Genomic DNA, 20,306 nt, shown 5'->3' on the forward strand with positions numbered 1-20,306 from the left:
CTTGTTGTACTTCAACCATAGCTTAAAGTGCCTTTGACATATCTGAGCACTCTCTTTGCGGCTTGAAAATGCTTCTCATTGCAGCAATGTAAGAATCTTGAGAGCAATCCTACAGTATACATTATGTCTGGTCTAGTGGCAGTTAAGTATAATAGACAACCAACTAGACTTCTATAGGTTGTTTCGCAAACCTTCTCAAAGTCACATTGGCTCGATATTTTCTCTCCAATAGCAACAGGAGTCTTAGTTGCCTTGCTGTTTTGCATGGAGAACTTAGTCAGAATCTTTGTGGCAAAGCTTTTCTGACTTAGGAATATCCTATTCTGTGTTTGTGACACCTCCATTCCAAGAAAATAGGACATCTCCCCTAGATCAGACATTTCAAACATCTCCTGCATCTTGGTTTTGAAATCGACTAGCATGGTTCGATCTCCTCCTGTCACCAGTAGGTCATCAACATATAGGGACACAATGAGCTGTGTTTGTGCCCCTTCCTTCTTAACATACAGTGTTGGTTCACTCTTGCTCTTATCAAATCCCAAATCAACTAAGTAGCCATCAATTCTGCTGTACCAGGCCCTTGGAGCCTGTTTTAAGCCATATAGGGCCTTCTTCAGTTTGTAGACCATGTGCTCTCTGCCAGCTATCTCAAACCCTTGTGGTTGTTCAACATAGATATCTTCATCTAAGAAGCCATTTAGAAAAGCTGACTTCAAATCGAGTTGATGGATCTTCCATTCGAGCTGTGCTGCTAAGGCAATCAGCAGTCTGATGGTGTCGAGCCTGGCCACTGGTGCAAAGGTCTCCAGGTAGTCCAGGCCATATTTTTGACTGAACCCCTTGACAACTAACCTTGCTTTCAGTTTGTTCAAGGTTCCATCAACATTATGCTTGACTTTGTACACCTATTTCACCCCAATAACCTTCCTTTTGACTGGCCTTTCAACAAATTCCCAAGTCTGGTTCTTCTCAATCATGCTGATCTCCTCAGCCATTGCTTGCTTCCATCCTTGCTGAGCTTCAGCCTCTTCAAAGTTGCTTGGTTCATCTATGGCTACATGAGCCCTTTCATAAATCTCAGTCAATGGTTTTGTTCCCCTGACTGGTTCATCATCAATGTCCATTTCAAGATCATTTTGGTCTAGCTCAGCTTGATCTGCTGCAAGTTCTTCTAAAACTTCCTCAGGTTCATGTCTTTCCCAGTTCCAACATGACATTTCATTGAATACCACATCCCTGCTGACTGACACTTTGTTTGTTGAAGGATCCAAGATCCTATAGCCCTTCTTGACAGTGTTGTAGCCCACCAGAACACCAGGTCGAGCCTTTTCAGACAATTTGTCCTTTTTAACAGCAGGTACATGTGCATAACAAATGCATCCAAAGACCTTCAGATGAGCCAGTGATGGCTTGAATCCAAACCAGGCCTCAAATGGTGTCTTTTGATTCAAAGCCTTGGTTGGAAGCCTGTTTTGAATGTAGGTAAGATACATTTCATTAACTAAAAAATTACAAAATAAACAAAACTTGTTCAATCTTGATTGCTGCAGTAACTTCTGCTGTGGTCGAGCTTCATGGCTTGCTGATTTGCTTCATACAGCATGCTAACCAACCTTCATCAAGAACCTAAGGAAATTGTCTGCTTATAGGAACTTTCTCTTTGGTACTATTCCCCATTCTATTGGAAATTTAACAGTGTTAACCAGTCTTGCTTTAGATGTTAACAATCTTCAGGGCAGCATCCCTTCTAGTCTAGGTAATTGCCAAAATTTGCTTGAAATATATCTTTCTAATAATAATCTTAGTGGAGCAATACCCCTTGAGGTACTTGGCATCCCATCCATGTCCATTGCACTAGACTTATCATCAAACTATTTGACCGGTGAGCTTCCTGTTGCAGTAAAAAATCTAAAACATCTAGGTGAGTTCTATGTCTCTCAAAATAGGTTATCTGGTTGGCTTCCAAATAGCCTTGGTAAATGTGCAAGTCTAGAGTACCTATACCTGGATGGAAATTTGTTTGGAGGGCCCATTCCTTCATCTTTAAGTTCATTGAGAGGTCTTGTGGAATTGGATGTATCTGGAAATAATCTCTCAGGTGGGATTCCAGAATTTCTTGTGACTTTTGGGGAATTAAAGTATTTAAATCTCTCTTTTAATGATTTTGAGGGAGTGATACCAAGTGAAGGAGTCTTTAAGAACGCAAGTGCTACATTCGTTGAGGGAAACAATAAACTTTGTGGAGGCAACCCCGAGTTACACTTGTCGAGATGTAACTCAAAAACATCATCAAATACTCCTCTTAGAGTAAAAATTGCAATTGCTATTGTGATTTTAGGAGTGGCTTTGGTATTTTCTTTCTTCCTTATCGTGTGGTTTAGAAAGAAGAAAAAGCAGCAACCAACAACAACGTGTGTAGAAAATTCACTTTTACAGTTATCATATCAAAGCATCCGAAGGGCTACTAATGGATCTCTACGCAAAATTTGGTTGGTTTTGGAAGTTTTGGTATTGTATACAAAGGAATTCATGAAGAGAGTGGAGCAGTACTTGCAATAAAGGTGCTTAATCTTCTAAATCGTGGAGCATCCAGGAGTTTCTTGACTGAATGTGAGGCCTTAAAGAACACTCGACATCGAAATCTTGTTAAGGTATTAACTGCTGTTTCGGGTTTTGATTATCAAGGTAATGATTTCAAAGCCTTGGTTTATGAGTTCATGGAAAAAGGAAGCTTGGAGGACTGGTTGCATCCATCCGTTGACATGAATGAACAAGAGACCGTGAGAAACCTGAACTTCCTGCAAAGGGTTAGTGTGGCCATAGATGTTGCCCACGCACTGGAGTATCTACACCATCGTTGCGAGACACCGATCATTCATTGTGACCTTAAGCCAAGCAATATTCTACTCAATGAGGAAATGGTTGCCCATATAAGTGATTTTGGCTTAGCAAAACTCCTTTCTACAGATGGGGTTAGCTATTCTGCTAACCAGTCAAGCTCCCTTGGATTTAGAGGAACTATTGGATATGCTCCACCGGGTAAGTTCATTTATTTCTTCCATTATTTAAAAGAAAAACATACATCCTAAAAGTAATATTTAGAGGGTTTTCCTCTGCAATTTTTTTAGAATGTAATTTTTGTGATGAATGAATTGTAGAATATGGCATGGGAAGTGAGTTGTCAACTAAAGGTGACGTGTATAGTTATGGGATCCTCTTGCTAGAGATGTTTACAGGGAAGAGGCCAACTGATGAAAGGTTTAAAGAAACTTTAAGTCTTCACAACTTTGTTAAGTCAACTTTGCCTGAACGAATTACTGAGATTATAGATCCCATTCTTCTTCAACAAAGAGTCACTCGAGGAACAACTGCAAACATTACACGCAATAGAAACATTTTGGGAAATGGTAGGCATCTTCAGTGCTTAATTTCAATACTCAAAATAGGACTTATTTGTTCCAGTGAATCACCAAGTGAGCGGATGGACATGAATGATGTTGTCACCAAGCTTTGTTCCATTAGAGACAAACTTCATCCAACTCGATTACATAGTTAGGATTGAACTTAAATTTGCTGCATAATCAACAAGTAATGATATCTTTTTTATCTCTACAAATTACTTCAATCTTTTCATCACTTAGATATTTCTACTTTTTCTTATAAGAGATTTTTATTTCCCCCCTTCTTAAGTTGCAGGTATTTTAGATGCCATAAGGATGGAACTGATCAGAAGCTTAGTTCAAGCCAAGTGTTTTAATATTTATGTTTTGTTTAGACGAATAAGATATAATATGCAATTAATGAAACCTTAATATCTTTTCTCTTCAAGTGAGAGTTGCAAAAAGAAGAGTCGTTTGTTATATTAGTAATAATGTTGGATTTTGAGTTTAACAAATTGTATTAGTAATGCCATTAACATGTCAATGGCTATTGATGGAAACTTCGTTATGTTGAAATTAATATTATTTTAATTTGAAAGTGTGTTGAATGATTCAACATATATATTCAATTTGTTATACTATAAGTGGATAATGATAGTAGGATAATTGCAAAGTAATAAGAAAGAAAAATAGCAACACGCAGATTTTAGGTGAAAAACTCTTACCGTGAAAACCGCATGTAGAGGAGGGAAATTCACTAATGTTGGAAAACAATAATATAAGAAGTTTTACCGTTATACGCGAGGTTAAACAACCCTTCTAATAGAAGAAATTTAGTCCCATACGGATTTAACTTCGCCCTCACAGATTTTCAATTTTGCCTCTCAATTTTATTTCTTTAATAAGTGAGTTGCATCTCAAACTTTTCAGGCCGGATCAAACGAGATTCAAATCACACAACTCTAACTTTTTTTTTTTATAATTCTATGAAAGTTTTCAAACAAGCATTAACAATTTAATAAAGTTTACTAAAAAGTTTTTGAAAATTAATCCAATAGGTTAAGATGTTAATTATAGCTTCTTTTTTAGTCTAAATATGGTTCTCTTCTATTAAAAAAAATACAATGTTAAAGTTATGGGTAAACTATAGTAGATGATACTTAACTATGCATAATTTTTCTTTATCATTTAATTACGAAAAATAATAAATTAATCACTAAACTAATAATAATTATTTATTTTTTACTAATTGTAAACTCTATAACGATGAATCTGATGTGATCGTTAAAACTATAATTAAATGCCACCTCAAAAATGATTGTGCTTTAGGTTAGAAGGTTTTCTTTTATGCAATTGAAAACTAAAATTAAATGAAAACAAAATTGAAATTGAAAACTCAAGTCCAATTTAGAAAAATTTATGAGAAAAAGCTCTAGCCAAAAGTAAATCTTTGTTTAATTTATAAATTTGATCATCCGGGCGGTTGGGGATTGATTCGTATAAACGAACAAGTAAAATAGATAAAATCAAACAGACAAATATTTTACGTGTAAAACTCCTCTAAAGAGGATAAAAACCACAAGCAAATTAAACTTTGATTTTTCACTAAATAAGTAAACAAACGATAGTATAATATTGAGAAAATAAATTTAAATGTACCAAACATACAATGCTCGAACCCTGAAAACAACATCCTAACTCGAGAACAAAATTTCCCTATAATTACCATGAAATTCTTATCAAAACTCATATGTAATTACATTTTATCGGCCTCAAGAAAACCCTGACATCTTTAAATCAGGGTTACCACGAAATTCTTACATATGTTGTCCTGCCATGGATGAATGAGAGTGGTTGATAGGTGCTTTAGATTTTCAAAAAGGGAGATTGGATGGTAATGCAAAGGGTGTGGTGTTGCTACAGGAAATGTTAGTATACCATATGCTTCTGTTCCTCACTATAAAAAGCTTTTTATATTTATGCTCCCAAAAATGCATGAATATTGTTGGTACTGTGTCAATCTCCGTTTTAACCTTAAATGGGTATTTAAATAAAAGCTTTATATGTCAAAAAAAGTATTTAAAAAATTGAAAAAATAATAATTAAATTATTAGATTAAAATCACAATCAATTAAATATTTGTCTTGAATTAGAATAATCAATTAAGTATCTCTGCTAATAGTTTTTGCCATTAATCACATTAATCGTTAAAATAAATTGATGGACCAACCAAATGGTGCCATGTGACAGCTTCTGGTTTAATCTAATTTTTTCCCTAAAAATTATAAAAATTATAAAAAATATATATATATATAATAAGAAAAAATTATAAAAATATTCAAAATGTTAAATATTAAAAATATATGAAAATTTATATGAACTTAAAGAAATCATTAAAATATTTAAAATTTTATAAAAAATATTAAAAATCTATAAAAGTTATAAAAATATTAAAATTGATATAAACTTATAAAAACTTGAACTGACCGACTAGACTGAAATCGACAAGAGTACTGATTTGGAGAAAGCCATTAGATTGGTTGACTTGGAACAGTTGAACAGATTTTTTTAATATTTTTTTATTTTTAATATTTTATTTAATTAAATTGGACAGACCGATCGAACTGACAAACTTGTGCTCTTAAAGGTTCAAACCACCAATTCGATTCTAAAAATCTTAGTTAGAATATTTCATTTTGAAATATGTTAATAGTTGGATAATAAAATTTTAGTTTGATAAAAATATTATAAAATAAAAATTCAGTTCAACCACCCAATTTGTAAGTGAACTGGTCTAATGGCTTTCCTTGGATTGGTGCCCTTGCTTATTTCGAGCTAACCAATTCAAGTTTTTATGCTAATACTATTTTTCAATTTTATATATTTTTATAATATTTATAAGTTTTTATAATTTTAATAAGTTTATATCAATTTTAATATTTAATATCTTTATTTTTTATAATTTTTCTGATATTTTATATATTTTATATTTTTAATTATTTTCATGAAAAAATATTAGATTAAACCAAAAGCTGTTATATATCATCATCTAATTGGTCTATCAATTTATTTTAACGGCTAATAACATAAATTATTAATAGAGAAACTTAATTAATTATTTAATTAACGACAAAAACTTAATAAAATGCAAATTTAATACAAAAAATTCAATTAACTTTTTTTGCATTTTCTTAACAGTTCTGTTAACTATAAACTTTAATAAAATGAATTAATAAATTAACATGCATCAATCATATTTTCATATATAATTATACAGAATCAAGGTAGGGACGTAAATTAATTGTCACTGTTTCAGCAATTAATATATTTAAAAGAAAAGAAATTCTTCATTTATACATCATACATACATACATATATATATAGATGAGATTTTCGGGCAAATAACTAATAAAAACCCCTTTATTTTTAAAATTATTGAAATAGGTCAGGTTCTAAATTAATTACCGAAATGAACCATTTCTCTCAAAAACGCGTCCACGTCAGCGCGTTGTTAGGATATAAAGCAGGAAAACGCTTCCTCAAGGAAGCGCTTTGTCCACGTGGACAGAAAACGCTTCCTTGAGAGAGCGCTTTGTGTCCACATGGACAAAGTGCTTCCTTGAGGAAACACTTCCCCTTTTTTTGGATTTAGGGTTTTTTGCAATTAGAGTTAGGGTTTTGGGGTTTTTTAATTTTAAAATTTTAAGGATTTAAGGAAAAAATTTAAATAAATAAAGGTTTAAGGTTTCTTAATTAAATTAATTATAAATTTTAAAAAATTAGAAATTATTTATTAAGTCTAACTTTATTTAAATATAGTTAAATATTAATTACAATTATTATATTTTTTTCTCGAATTTTGAATTTAAACTTCTATAGTTTAAAATATATATTAAATATTAAAATATTAAAATTTATGTTAAATTCCATTAAATAAAGTTATTAATACTTATTTATAAATCATTCACTAACAATCAATAAAATATTTACCCATGATCTTAAGACCTTAATTAAGGAATTATTATCCCTAAAATATTCTATTATTAATATGATTGTATTTTATTAAATTTCATGTATTTTTTTGCATATTATATTATATTAATATTTTTAATTTATTGTAAATTTAAAATTATAGCAAAAGATAAATTTAATATATATATATATATATATAAACTTTTAACTCTTTTTTTGTTTTTCATAAAAAAAAACTCTTTTTCTATTTTAAAATTTGAAAATACAAAAATTCATTATATATTTTATTTTTAGTTTATTATTAAAAATTCTTTTAATAAATTTAATTTTTACTAAAAATATTTAATTTTATTAGTTTATTTTTTTAGAAGAAGTTTAAAATATATAACGAATAACAACTAGTTTTATTTGATTTTTCCTTAAAAACCCTAAATATTAAACCCCAATCTAATTTTTTTAAAATTTAAAATTAATTTACTCAAGTAACCCTAAACCCTAATTTATTTAATTTTTTATATAAAAACCCTAAACACTAAACCCTAATCTAATTTTTAAAAATTTATAATTAATTTACTCAAGTAACCCTAAACTCTAATTTATTTAATTTTTTCCTTAAAAACCATAAACACTAAACCCTAATCTAATTTTTTAATATTTATAATTAATTTAATTAAGAAACCCTAAACCCTTATTTATTTAATTTTTCCTTAAAACCCTAAAATCTAAAAATTCAAAAACCCCCAAACTCTAACTCTAATTACAAAAAAACCCTAAATCCTAAAAGCGGAGAAAGTGCTTGAAGCATTTTTTGTCCACGTGGACAAAGCGCTTCCTTGAGGAAGCGTTTTCCTGCTTTATCCCCTGATAACGCTTTGAAGTGGACGCGTTTTTGGGAAAAATGATCTATTTCGGTAATTAATTCAGAAACTAACCCATTTCGGTAATTTTAAAAATAAAAGGGCTTTTATTGGTTATTTGCTAGAGATTTTTCCATTGGAATTAAATTTCAGACTATTTTCCCAACAGTAAAATGTGATTATGTGCAATTTCATTCTTCACATGCAAATAAATGAACAAAGTATAATAAAATAAGGAAAGAGACAAAAAGTGGCTGTCCATTGTTCTCCACTAATAAGACAACAATAAATAAGAAAGACATTGCAAGAATCGCAAGTCCTTCTTTTTCCTTTTAGTTGGTTGAAATTTGGAAAAAAAAAAACAAAAAACACTTAAGTTATTAATTTAATTTAAAATTTTAAAAGATTGTCATTGAATTAATCAAAATTTTTTATTTAAGTTATTAGGTTATTAGGTTTTTTCTTTTTAAAATTAGGTTAGTGAGCTTCAAACAACTATTCGACGATTAATACGGTAGATCAATACTCATCAATGACTAGAAGAATATACTTTAGATCTAAGTACTCAATTTGATGGTTAGTGTATTGAAGAAAAAAATTGTTTAGACTTCGGTTCATAGATTCGTGGTGAACAAAACTATTTCATGAACTGAATTGTGAAAGAGAAGAAGAATGAGAGCTTTCGATTGGTGTAGACGATACAATAACAATTTTAACAGCCTAAAATAAAAAGTTTCATATAATTTAATGACCATTTTGAAACTTTTTAAAATTTAAGTACCAAAATATAAACTAAGTAATAATTTATTGAGCAAGTGTAGTTTCCAATAAAAGAAAAGGTAAGCTAATCGGTGAAGTTCAGATGGCCAAGTGGGCAATACTTTAATCACTACCATAGGTTGTCAGGTTTTATCTTTTTCGATTTTGGAACATTGACTCAAGTAGACTGAGCTTAGGAAAGAGCAAACCAGCAACTAATTGAGTTAAGGGATTGAGTTCTTCCATCAAAACTAAGCATATTGAAAAATCAGACTTTCTTCTTAATTTGCAGTTCACAAAAGATCAGTGAAAAAGAGGCTTTAATGAAGGTAAGCTTTAAGGAACTGCTCCTCATAAATTTTACCCAGTTATATCTACTGATTTGTTGTCTTGGTTTTTGCTTTTCTGCAGTAGTATTGGCCTTTTGATGTTTTACAGCTACAATCTACGATCTGAAGGTAGTAGAGAGCTAAAAAAGCTCTATTTGACTCTTACCTTTTCGTATTCAAGTGGTGATAACAGGAGAGAAACATAGAGGTAAGTTCATGAATAAGTTCCACTTTCTCCTATATTTCCTCTTGTAAGCAAACATGGTAATCTCTTTGTTTCAGAAGAAAACTACAGTTTCTTAATTAGTAGTTTTTATTCGATTTTTTTACTATTTGGAATCAAGGTTTTCAAATCCATTGATAATTCCTACTATCACTAGCTAGGCAAACATCCACAATTACTTTCATTTGTTTTTCTGTTGATCTTATTACCAATTATAAAATTCTTTCTTCAACCTCATCAGATCTTCAAGAAAAATGGCTGAACTTGTTGTCTCTGTTTCTTCCAACACCGTGGGAAACTTGGCAACGGAATACGCCTCACCTTATCTTAGCTACTTTTTCCGTTTTGGAAAAATTGTTGAAGAATTCAAAAATCAACGTAAGGCACTTGAATTGAAGAAAGATAGGGTGAAAAATGATGTTGACGCAGCTATAAGGCAAACTGAGGCAATCGAGAAGGATGTTGAGGACTGGTTAACAAGGGCTGAAAATGAGTTGGGAGTAACCCAGATCCTGGAAGATGAAATAGGTCACATCAACTGTTCCAAATGGTGTCCTAATTGGGGCTGGAGATATTGCTTAAGTAAGAAACTTGCGAAGAAGACTCTTCTTATCTCTGAACTTTTAGAGACTTGTAACTTTTCACCAATCGGCCGTCGTGCTCCTCTTCAAGGAATAGAGTTCATCACATCTAAGGATTTCAGGGATTCTGAATCTTCAAAATCAGCTTTCATCGGGATCATGGAGGCTATAAATGCTAAGGGTGTCAACATGATTGGACTGTACGGAATGCCAGGCGTCGGGAAAACTACTTTAGCCAAAGAAGTAGGGAAGCATGCTCTAGAACAAAAGCTCTTTGATAAAGTTGTGATGTTTACTATGTCCCAAAATCCGAACATCAACAAAATTCAAGATAAAGTTGCAGATATTTTTCGTTTAAAATTTGAAACAAGTAGCCAAGAAGGAAAAGCAGAAGAGCTATTCAGGAGTATGCAAGGCGTGAACAAAATCCTCGTAATTTTTGATGACGTTTGGGAAGAATTTGAACCGGAGACCATCGGAATTCCATTTGGTGTTGCACATGAGGGTTGTAAAATTCTTCTGACCACACGTCATCAACAAGTTTGCACTATAATGAATTGTCAGAAGAAAATTCAACTTGGTATCTTATCTGAAGTTGAAGCATGGACTTTGTTCAAAGATAATGCTGGTGTTGATGATGGGCCTTCCTCCTTGAATGGTGTAGCCAAAGAGGTTGCTAGGGAATGCAAGGGCTTGCCTCTTGCACTCGTAACTGTGGCAAAAGCTCTGAAGGGTGAAAGTCTAGATGGGCGGAGAGCCGCAAATCAAAGACTCAAGGACTCTAGGCATTTGGATAATGAAGAAGTTTTTGGAGGTGTCTATAGTCCTCTTAAACTTAGCTACGATTATTTGAAGAAAAACAATAGCCAAACAACTGAAAATGACATCCAGTTGTGTTTCTTGTTGTGTTCCCTTTTTCCTGAAGATGATGAAATCCTTATTGAGATATTGATTATGTGCGGAATCGGTGTGGGGTTGTTCTCTCATATTTGCTTAATTGAAGATAAAAGAAGGGAAATTGGTGTAGCACTGACAAAACTCCAAAAGTCTGGCCTGTTATTGGAAACTGATAATGCAGAAACCGTAAGAATGCATGATGTTGTTCGAGATTTTGCTCATTGGCTAAAATCAATGGGAGAAAACAGATTCATGGTAAAAGACGGGTTGAAAGAATGGCCTCATATATTTGAAAATTTTGGATGTTATACTGCAATCGCTTTATGGAACTGCAGTAGTAACATAGATAATCTTCCAGATAAAGTGAAACTTTCGAATCTTAAGATTTTGGTTTTGAGTGGAAAGGAAATGCTAAGAGTTTCTAGTACATTTTTTGAAGAAATGAAATCCCTTCATGTTCTAATTCTCATAGATGTATATTTCTCACTAGAAGGACTCCAATCCTTAACAAATCTTCGAACTCTGTGCTGTATAGATTGTAAGCCAGAGAACTTATCATCACTGACACATATGAGAAACCTTGAGGTTCTTGCATTGTTTGGCACTAATAGTGATGAGATACTTGAAGATTTAGTGGAATTGTCTACACTGAAATCATTATATCTTTCACATGATGAAGAGCAACAAATCAATTTCCCCCCCAACTTGCTATCAAGGTAATAGTGCTTTAGATTTATTTATTTTTTATCATATCATATTTGCTTTTGTGTTATTTAGTTTCCTATTAATTACTTTAATAGGTATGTTGATTTTTTTCAGTTATGCGTAGATAAACTTTTCTTAAGATTATACTTTATATTTTAAGACGCACAATCTTGTTTAAATAATGTTTTTTAAAGTCAATCTTGGTAATTAATACTTTGTTATGCATATAATAGATTGACATCACTGCAAGAGCTACATGTGACAAGTGAAAACAATATCAACTTATTGGAGTTGAATTCATTGTCTCGTTTGACTGCACTATCACTGACAGTTTCTGCTGAACAAGGTTTTCAAGAAAATTTTATGTTCCCTAAACTACAAAGGTACAATATTGTTGTAAATGGCTATTTTGGATATTTAAAGGGTTTAACCTTTAGAACCTTGAAAATTAATAATCTGTCATCGTTATTGAGTGCATTTAAGGATCTGTTTTGCAATGTGGAAAAGTTGAGCCTGGAGAACGTCGATGGAGAAAAGAACATTATCCCAAACTTATGTAAAAAGAGAGTAAATGAGTTGACTTCTCTTTGGCTTAAATCTTGCAAGGATATGGAATTCTTGATTGACATAACAGGAAAACAAGGGTCCAGTGTGGCATTATCTAATTTGGTGTAAGTGGATATACGAAATATGAATTGTTTGAAAGAGTTGTGCCATGGTCCACCTCCGACTAGTTTCTTGCAAAATCTTGAAGAAGTGACCATTGAAAATTGTAAGTGTTTACAAGTGGTTTTTCAAATGAATAAGATTTGTGAAAAAGTTGAAAGTCAGGCACCACTGCTCTCAAGGTTAACAATCTTGAAGTTGTATTCATTACCGGAATTGGAGAGCATATGGAATTTAGAGTCATCCCATCATGAGATTGCGAGCCTCCGTAGTTTAAAGGTTGTTAGAATTGGAGATTGCAGTAAACTGAAAACAATCTTCTCTCCTTGCCTTGCTCTAAGTATGCTACATCTGCAGGAACTGTACATAGACTGCTGTGATGGATTAGAGCAAATCATCGGTTTTGCCCAAGAAGATGAGGTAGATATACCTATTCACTCCAGAAACTTTTAGTGTGCTTTATCTGTTTTTGCTTTTTAATAGCAGTTGTTTTAGGCTATGGAAAAAAAATATGAGAAAACCGGATTCTATTTTTATTTAATTCGGAATTATTTTAATATTTTTATTTAAACATGCAGAATCACTATTCTCTATGTTGGCCAAAATGGAAAACTCTTTGGATCGAAAATTGTCGATCATTGAAATATGTGTTTCCAGATACTTTATCTGAAGCACTTCCACAGTTGGAATGTGTTTACCTAAAGAACTGTCCTCACTTGGTGCTAATCTACAATCAGACAGAAGGAAAGGATGTAACTGGCAATCACATTTTGCTCAATGTGCCGTTTTTGCAAAACTTATCAGTGATAAATTGTCCCCATTTGACATGCTTTGTTGTTCAAGCTCAACTGGAGGTATTATCTAGATTGTTTTCAGTTTTAGATGGGTTTTGGCACTATAACAAACTATTGTTTGCATAATTGGCATGTAAAAAGCTTATGGCTAACATTTATTATAGTTTACGTTTATGGAATTTACTACTGTGTTTGTGTTTGCAGAAATTATATCTTAGTAACGTGACATGCCGACAATTGTGTAACATTGATGTCCTCACATTGAATCAAGACTATATAATAGTTGGGGATCATGAAGAGGTATTTCAGGTTCAAGGTGGGCATTTATTCTCAAGCTTACAAGAACTACACTTGGAGTATTTATCTAAAGTGCAAATTATATGGAAGGATGTTGCTCAAGTCGTAACCTTACAAAACCTTACAACACTGGAGATTATTGATTGCAAGAAGCTAAGATATATATTTTCACCTACAACAGTTTGCAGTTTATCACAATTGGTCAGTCTACAAATCAAGGGATGTGAGGAATTGGAACGAATCATTTTACCCAAGGATCAAGTTTCTTCATCATCTCATGGTGATATTGGTCTTCAACCTATAAGCTTTCCTAATTTGGCTACAATTTCTGTTACAAATTGTGAAAACTTGAAAACTCTTTTTCCTCTTGGATTTGTCAGTTCTGCTCACCAACTTAAATATCTCATGGTTAAACAAAACCCGAAATTGGAACAAGTATTTGAAGTAGAAGATGGAAGGGAAGTGACAACCAAGAAAGAGATAAAGTTTGATAAATTAGAACGATTAGCACTTGAAGAACTGGCTTGCCTCGTTGAGCTTTGTCCTAAGGGATATCATTTTGTGTTTCCGGCTTTGACCTTTTTGATCGTAAGAGAATGTCCCAACATGACTACAGGCTTCTTCATTGATTCAAACCATTTTGTGCATTCCAAGAAAACAGAGGTATACACCTTGCAATCCTTAATGCTATTTAAGCCCATGGCGTTCATAATAACAAGCTTGTGAGCAAACTGAAGCATATGTATCTTTCTTATCTTGCCCTTATGACACTAATATGAGATACTTATTTTTGTTTTACATTTAACTTTTATTAATGATTTATAAAGGCAACTGAAGGACCAGCCACTGCTCAAAGTACAGTTCACAACTACATGTTTTGGGGATCCTTCATGAGGAGTACATTACCACATTACATGGAAGAATAAACATAGGTAAAACAAGTTTGTCAATTTCGATTATCATTTCTTTGTTTCTTTCTATGTCATAATTAAATTTGGGTGAATCACTTGTACCATTTTTCTATTTTTTACATTAAAAACATCGCTTAATATTTGTATCTTTCTTCCAACTAATAATTTAGCTAATTAGTGTCGTTTCTCTCTGTTATAGCTTTTACTGTATGATTTATGTATATATAAGTATGAGAACAAGAGTGCATTTCCTTTGTGTCTTATCCTTATTTTTTGGGTTAAATAACTTGGCAACAATTCTCCCATTAGTTCCTGGATTTTGTTTAGGTTCAATTTAATCTTTGAACTAGGTAACTGTTCTCATATTGAAGCCTCACTAAGCAATTGTTCTCGTATTAAGGGCTTGTTTTGTCCAAGTTACTCTTTAAACTTGGCAATTGGTCTCATATTGAGACTTAAACTTTAGGGTTTTTAAGGAAATATCAGAAACTAATTTGGAAAAAAAAGAGTAAGCCCCCAATAGCAGACAATTGTCAAGTTGAAGTATTAAGTTAAAAAAAAAAAATTTAGGTCCCAAAATGTGAGTAGTTGCTAAGTTCAAGCCTCAAAACCGATTTAACTTTTTTTTATTAGTTATGCAAACTATAGACAGAACTTGACAAATTTTATTTTGTGAAGTGTGCAACAGTGATTTTATTTGAAACATTGTTGCTAGTTTTCATCTTAAAAAAATATATATATTTTGTTTCTAAACATTATTTGAGAAATTGAAATCATCAACTACTGAATTAAGAGCATGAAATTCTTCATACTCTTTGAAAGTTGGAATATTTTGATGCACATCGAAACTACTAAAAATAATTTCTTATGCTCTTACTTAATTAAATAGTAGTATAGAGTAGTAGGGTCGGTCGCAGAGGGATTGGGATTCCTAATTCTCCTGTTTTTGTTACCAAATTTTTGAGTCTAGGTAGTTGTCGTGCCTATGACCTGTGCGTGTAGAGTTGTAAAATAAAAAGAGGGAATTTAGTTGATAAAGAAAATAAATAAATAAATAAATAAATAATAAAATAATAACAGAATTAAAATTGCAAAATAAAATTAAGGAAATTAAATTAAATCGGTGAATCAAATCAGTGAATTCTTAGCCTTAGCCTCGATACACTCTGAAATCAAATCGGTCCTTGAAAAATGGATTTTCCTTTTCAAACATTGAGTTAGTTATAGCGATCAAGGACGCCTCAACCGCCAACTTTTTCTTATGTAATTGGTTTCAGAACGACTTGTAAATTGAGCCTTATCGATTTTCTAATCACGTAACTCGTGCTTATAATTTAAGATTTCGGCAACTTTGGAAACTAGAAAATCCAACTCGAATTAATGGTCTCAACTGCATGGGTCGTTTAAATCCGATCACTACTTTTCTTGACAGAATCCAACTAGCTTTTTTCAATTGGACATGGCAATTTGTTCGTGGGAACTCAAATGCGATAGACCATCGACCCGATTTCCCAACTGTATGCCAATATAGCTCCCACCTAACGTGCACTTTGAGCTGAAATTGGATCAACTTTAAGGGACAATTGTGACTATCTCATATACTGGAGAGATAGCGAATACCGTGTTGAAATATTTTTAAGGCGGGTTCATATCTCACGATTTTTTTATGTCGAAATGATAACTGGGCTAAAGATAAAAGGAAATTAGTTGAGCATAAGACTATTCATGTTTGATGGAATATTAGAATGAGTTTAAGTGTAATGGTGATAAGTGGAGGAAGGAAGGGGCTTAAAAGGCAATTGAACCAAAGTAAAAAAAAAAAAGGAAAAAGACGCATGAAAGGGAAAAGAAATAAATGATTTTTTATTCAATTTCCCGTCTATCTTCCAAAGCCTACATACAAGGTATTTATATACATTCTATATGATAATTTTAGCATGATTCATCTAACAACTAACCACATAAAATTAGATTTTATATCAGATTTTTTTTTCTAAATCTAGCTTTTATAAAGTCAAATAGAAAATCTGATCAGCAATAAATTTCTTAAAATTTTTAATTTGGCCCCCTTTTATTACTTGTGCTCCAATTTAGCCCTTTTTTTGCTTGATTTTAAACTTTGGCACTTCAATTTCATCCCTAATAAGATTTAAGCAAGAAACCACAAATTTAGTAATATTCTATTAAAAAATTAGCCACAAATAGATATATTAAAAACACAAAATTAACTTGCTATCACATTCATTCTACAAGAAAAAGTAAGGGGCCTTTATTGATTCCTCGAGTTCACAATTTTTTAAGTCAAACTTGAATAATTTTGTTGGGAACTCGACGAGCCCAACACACCCACTACAAAGGACCTAGGACCTACAATTAATGTTACACCAACTCTCTGAAGTCAGTTAACCTTTTGTTTTCTAACTTCATAGTGCACTATAATACTCAGGCGGTAGAGTCCAGCATATATCATTCAGGCGGCAGAGCCAACAATATATTAAAGCCAACCCAATTGCTTATGGCACACGCCTACCTCATTACTCTTTTTCTTCTCTATCTCTACCTCTCACACTCTCTTGCTTATGGCTCTCTTACATCATGGCAATAATAAAACCTCCCACCCCTATTTATAGAATTTAGTGACCATTGGATTGTTGACACATGTCAACATACTCGCCATTGATTTTACAAATATCTAATAGCTAGAATGTTCATCTAGAATAACTAGCCTTCTAGATAATATCATATTTCTTTAATTTATATTCTAGAATTTTCCCAAAGAAATATCTCTTAAAGGATAAGTTTGGATTTTATTTAGAAGTTGCATTGGTGATGAGTGTAAGTGTCACATGTACACCCTACTCTCTCTTTGAAGATTGTGAGCATGCTGAATTTCATTTTTGACCCTTTGTTACTTTGGCTACATGTAAAGAAAATGAAAATTTAAGGTTGTGTATGTGTATTTTTTTTATTTTTTTGTATTGCAAATTTTGTTGGTTGGTTTCTGATTGGTACTTTATAAATAACCTTGGAAGCAGAGGTCGAGGTATCATCTTCTGCTGGTGTGGGGAATAAACGGAGTTGGTTGGACCGTTTCTTTGTTTCTGATCAGTGGGTGGATCATTCAACATATTAAAGCATTTAAGGTTGATTTTGTAGACTTTGGTCTTGGTGCCTGCACTCTTCTATTATTTTACTATTGGTTCATCATGTAACTATTTTGTGTTTTGATATTGATTATAAGCATGCAAAGGTTTAGAGTGCAATGGCCACTGAGGGCAGTAAAAGATATATTTTAAAGGAGATGGTGGGAGGAGAGGTGTTCATGGGCCAAGTTGAGACTCCAGCTCTCAAAAAAACTTTTAAGCTTAGGCTCACTTTTGGGCCGACCTAGCTTGCCCAAAAAATTGTTTCATTATTAAAAAAATAATGAAGTATTAAAAAAATTATTTTTAATCGATATTTTATATAATTTTATAAATAAATTTACATTTAAAAATATTTTTTATCTTTTAAATTAAATTTGAGTCAGGCCAAACCGAAGTATAAAAATGTTTGTCCAAACCCATCTCAAAATTGGGATAAACCTATCAAATTGGACTGGCTACCCGACCATAAACAGGTCTAAGTGAGAGCACTGGGGCTATAGATTTTAAGAGGTCGAAGCTGGAACATTATGAGATATTAACTTGATCTTCATATGTTTCTTCACCTCATATTTTGGCGTTGTAATGCAGCAATGTTAACGCGTTTACTAGTGGTTTCAATGTTGCCATCTATTAGTTCTCCAACTGTAAATTATTTTATCCAACAATGGAAAGTTATAAAATGGTCACTTAATGTAACGCTCCAATTTTTTTAAAAACTGAATTGCTAAAATTATTATAAATGATTTAATTTGATTTAGTGGTTAGTGGTTAGTGGTTAGTGGTTAAGTGTCTTAAAAGTGTGTTTTAAGTCCTGTGTTTGAACCCCTTCTCTTCAGAATTATTATTTTTTAATTTTGAAACTATGTTTGACTTGGTTCATAAGGGTTAACTTTAATTTTTGTTAGTTTCTTGACAAGAATAAGCTTACTGGTTTAGTGCTAAGATCCTGTGGTGCCTAAAAAGGAAATTAATTTTTACGTTCTTTGTTGTGCTGTCCAAGCAGGGGAGTTTGGGTGGAATTCAGATACCTATCTATATGATAAGATAATAAAGTTCATATTTGACTTGAATTTTATTTTTTATTGTTTTTTGTTAAATTGAAAATATTCCCTAAATCTCTCCCTCGATCTGTCATCCCTCACCCCCACGTTTTATACTTCCCTGCTCTTTTTCTCAATTGAGTTTTTTGGAGTTCTATCCTTCTGACATTTCTTTCTTCTCTTCTTCTTTTTCTTTTTTTATTTTCATAACTTCAACATCCTACCTTACTCCTTTTATTTTCTGAATTATTACTCAATATTACCTATGTTCAAACGTTGAATCTTTCGCCCTTTGTGTCGTTCTTTTGCTACTGTTCTTTTAGCAGTATTGTTGTTGTGTTTTCATCTCGATGTAGGTTAGTATATGTATTTTAGATATTCTTGAGTATTCGATATTAATTGTTCGAGTTCTTTGTTAGGTGAAGTTTGGGAGACGCGCAACGTACCACCGGTAAATTAGGTGTTGTAGGACCATTGATTTGTTGACGTGACCGCATGTCAATTTTGGGAACTGATTTTATTAAGTGATAAATACCAAATTCAAGTTTCGGTTTTAACAATTGGTTGTTAATGGATTCGTTTTGGGATTTCATGTGTAGGGTTTCAAGTTTGTTGTTGTTGAGTCGATGTATAGGAAGCCTTCAAGTGTGTGTTTCTAACCAAAAAACATCAAAATAGTCACGAAAATCGAGAAATTTTTGTGAAAATTTGAAATCGGCAGACAACGTCACACGACCATGTGGCTAGCAGTGTGAGCCACACGGGTGTATGGTTGGTCATGTGATCCACCGGGCCCAATAGGTTAAACTGTATAGGCCACATAGGCATGTGGTAGGCCGTGTGTCAGGGCATGTGGGCCCATTTTGGCAAGTTTGTTGGGCCTAGTTTGGGCCAGAAGTGAGATTTTGAAATCAGATTTGTAGAAACTATGTATGTAAGACCATGAAATCCGTAATTTAAGCGTATGCATGTTAGTAAAGCATAACTTTTATTTGTTAAACTCTGTGTAGGCTATGTTACATGATCTGTTTTGATGACACTTATGTAAGCATGTCATAAATCTGTTTTTGCTATGACCATATGTAGCATGAGATGTTAGTATATTTTTGCTTGTGTATTGGGGTGAGATATGATAATGTGACGGAGGATGTGTGTATCTGGAAGTATTACTGTAATTCTGACAGTATATTCACAACATATATACTTTGGTAACTCAGCTACATATTATCTAAGTGGCACATGATTACATATTGGCGTGATGGATGGATGGGTTCTTATAGCTTTATTTGGTGTGATTGGTTGGACAGAATGGTGTGTAGTGAATGGTGGTAGGAATTATTCTGTTCTAATGTATGTATTTAAGCATGCTTCGATATGGTTTTTGTTTGTGGGTCAACACTCACACACTGGGCTTTTAGCTTACTATGTTGTTTAACATTTTTTAGGAGATCCACAGACTTAGTATTTGGCGGCATTTCCGGAGCACAATTTGGTTTATTGAATTTTAGTTTTTCTGAACTTTTTATTTCGGACTTTACAGACTTTTGGATTGGTTTTAGTTTCTAGACGTTTACTTTGGTTTTTGGTTTTGTTAAATGTTTTTACTAGTTGGTTATCTTAAAAGCTAGCATGATTTCTAATAATCTCAGTCGATCTAACAATTTACAAAATTAAACAAATTTGAAAGTTTTCCGCTACTAGGTTTTAAATAAGATCATGTGGTTTGCAAAGTGAGTAGCTAAGTTAATT

The 20,306-nt window shown here is 32.5% G+C and overlaps 3 protein-coding genes across 5 annotated transcripts; all 3 read left to right on the forward strand.

Moving 5' to 3' along the window:
* Positions 1 to 1,842: 1,842 nt before the first annotated feature.
* Positions 1,843 to 3,950, forward strand: LOC107940348 (probable LRR receptor-like serine/threonine-protein kinase At3g47570). The gene is made up of 3 exons (XM_041092813.1): positions 1,843 to 2,411; positions 2,504 to 3,039; positions 3,159 to 3,950. The coding sequence occupies exons 1-3, from the start codon at positions 1,843 to 1,845 to the stop codon at positions 3,554 to 3,556; spliced, it is 1,503 nt and encodes a 500-aa protein (XP_040948747.1). The 3' UTR covers positions 3,557 to 3,950.
* A 5,121-nt stretch (positions 3,951 to 9,071) lies between these two features.
* Positions 9,072 to 12,378, forward strand: LOC121216952 (probable disease resistance protein At4g27220). Of its 2 annotated transcripts, XM_041092449.1 has the most exons (5): positions 9,072 to 9,297; positions 9,380 to 9,505; positions 9,762 to 11,714; positions 11,937 to 12,086; positions 12,187 to 12,296. In XM_041092449.1, exons 3-5 carry the CDS (start codon positions 9,775 to 9,777, stop codon positions 12,212 to 12,214), a joined length of 2,118 nt encoding a protein of 705 aa, XP_040948383.1. In that variant the 5' UTR covers positions 9,072 to 9,297; positions 9,380 to 9,505; positions 9,762 to 9,774; the 3' UTR covers positions 12,215 to 12,296. The 2 variants fall into 2 exon arrangements, with proteins under 2 accessions (XP_040948383.1, XP_040948382.1); XM_041092448.1 differs by having other exon boundaries at positions 11,937 to 12,378.
* Positions 12,379 to 12,393: 15 nt separating this feature from the next.
* LOC121216953 (uncharacterized) lies at positions 12,394 to 14,558 on the forward strand. 2 transcript variants are annotated; one of them, XM_041092451.1, is made up of 5 exons: positions 12,394 to 12,648; positions 12,727 to 12,789; positions 12,948 to 13,223; positions 13,368 to 14,123; positions 14,288 to 14,558. In XM_041092451.1, the coding sequence occupies exons 1-5, from the start codon at positions 12,394 to 12,396 to the stop codon at positions 14,384 to 14,386; spliced, it is 1,449 nt and encodes a 482-aa protein (XP_040948385.1). In that variant the 3' UTR covers positions 14,387 to 14,558. The 2 variants fall into 2 exon arrangements, with proteins under 2 accessions (XP_040948385.1, XP_040948384.1); XM_041092450.1 differs by having other exon boundaries at positions 12,394 to 12,789.
* The last annotated feature ends 5,748 nt before the right edge of the window (positions 14,559 to 20,306 follow it).

The sequence above is a fragment of the Gossypium hirsutum genome, chromosome D05 (assembly GCF_007990345.1).
Source record: "Gossypium hirsutum isolate 1008001.06 chromosome D05, Gossypium_hirsutum_v2.1, whole genome shotgun sequence".
NCBI lineage: Eukaryota > Viridiplantae > Streptophyta > Magnoliopsida > Malvales > Malvaceae > Gossypium > Gossypium hirsutum.

Bases quoted from the DNA above. Each gene is read 5' to 3' on its own strand.
- LOC107940348 (XM_041092813.1), top strand. From the start codon at position 1,843: ATGTCCATTGCACTAGACTTATCATCAAACTATTTGACCGGTGAGCTT. The intron at 2,412-2,503 runs GTGTGTAGAAAA...TGGTTTTGGAAG, and splicing joins AAGCAGCAACCAACAACAAC to TTTTGGTATTGTATACAAAG. The intron at 3,040-3,158 runs GTAAGTTCATTT...AATGAATTGTAG, and splicing joins TATTGGATATGCTCCACCGG to AATATGGCATGGGAAGTGAG.
- LOC121216952 (XM_041092448.1), top strand. From the start codon at position 9,775: ATGGCTGAACTTGTTGTCTCTGTTTCTTCCAACACCGTGGGAAACTTG. The intron at 11,715-11,936 runs GTAATAGTGCTT...TGCATATAATAG, and splicing joins CCCCCCAACTTGCTATCAAG to ATTGACATCACTGCAAGAGC.
- LOC121216953 (XM_041092450.1), top strand. From the start codon at position 12,394: ATGAATTGTTTGAAAGAGTTGTGCCATGGTCCACCTCCGACTAGTTTC. The intron at 13,224-13,367 runs GTATTATCTAGA...TTGTGTTTGCAG, and splicing joins TTGTTCAAGCTCAACTGGAG to AAATTATATCTTAGTAACGT. The intron at 14,124-14,287 runs GTATACACCTTG...TGATTTATAAAG, and splicing joins TGCATTCCAAGAAAACAGAG to GCAACTGAAGGACCAGCCAC.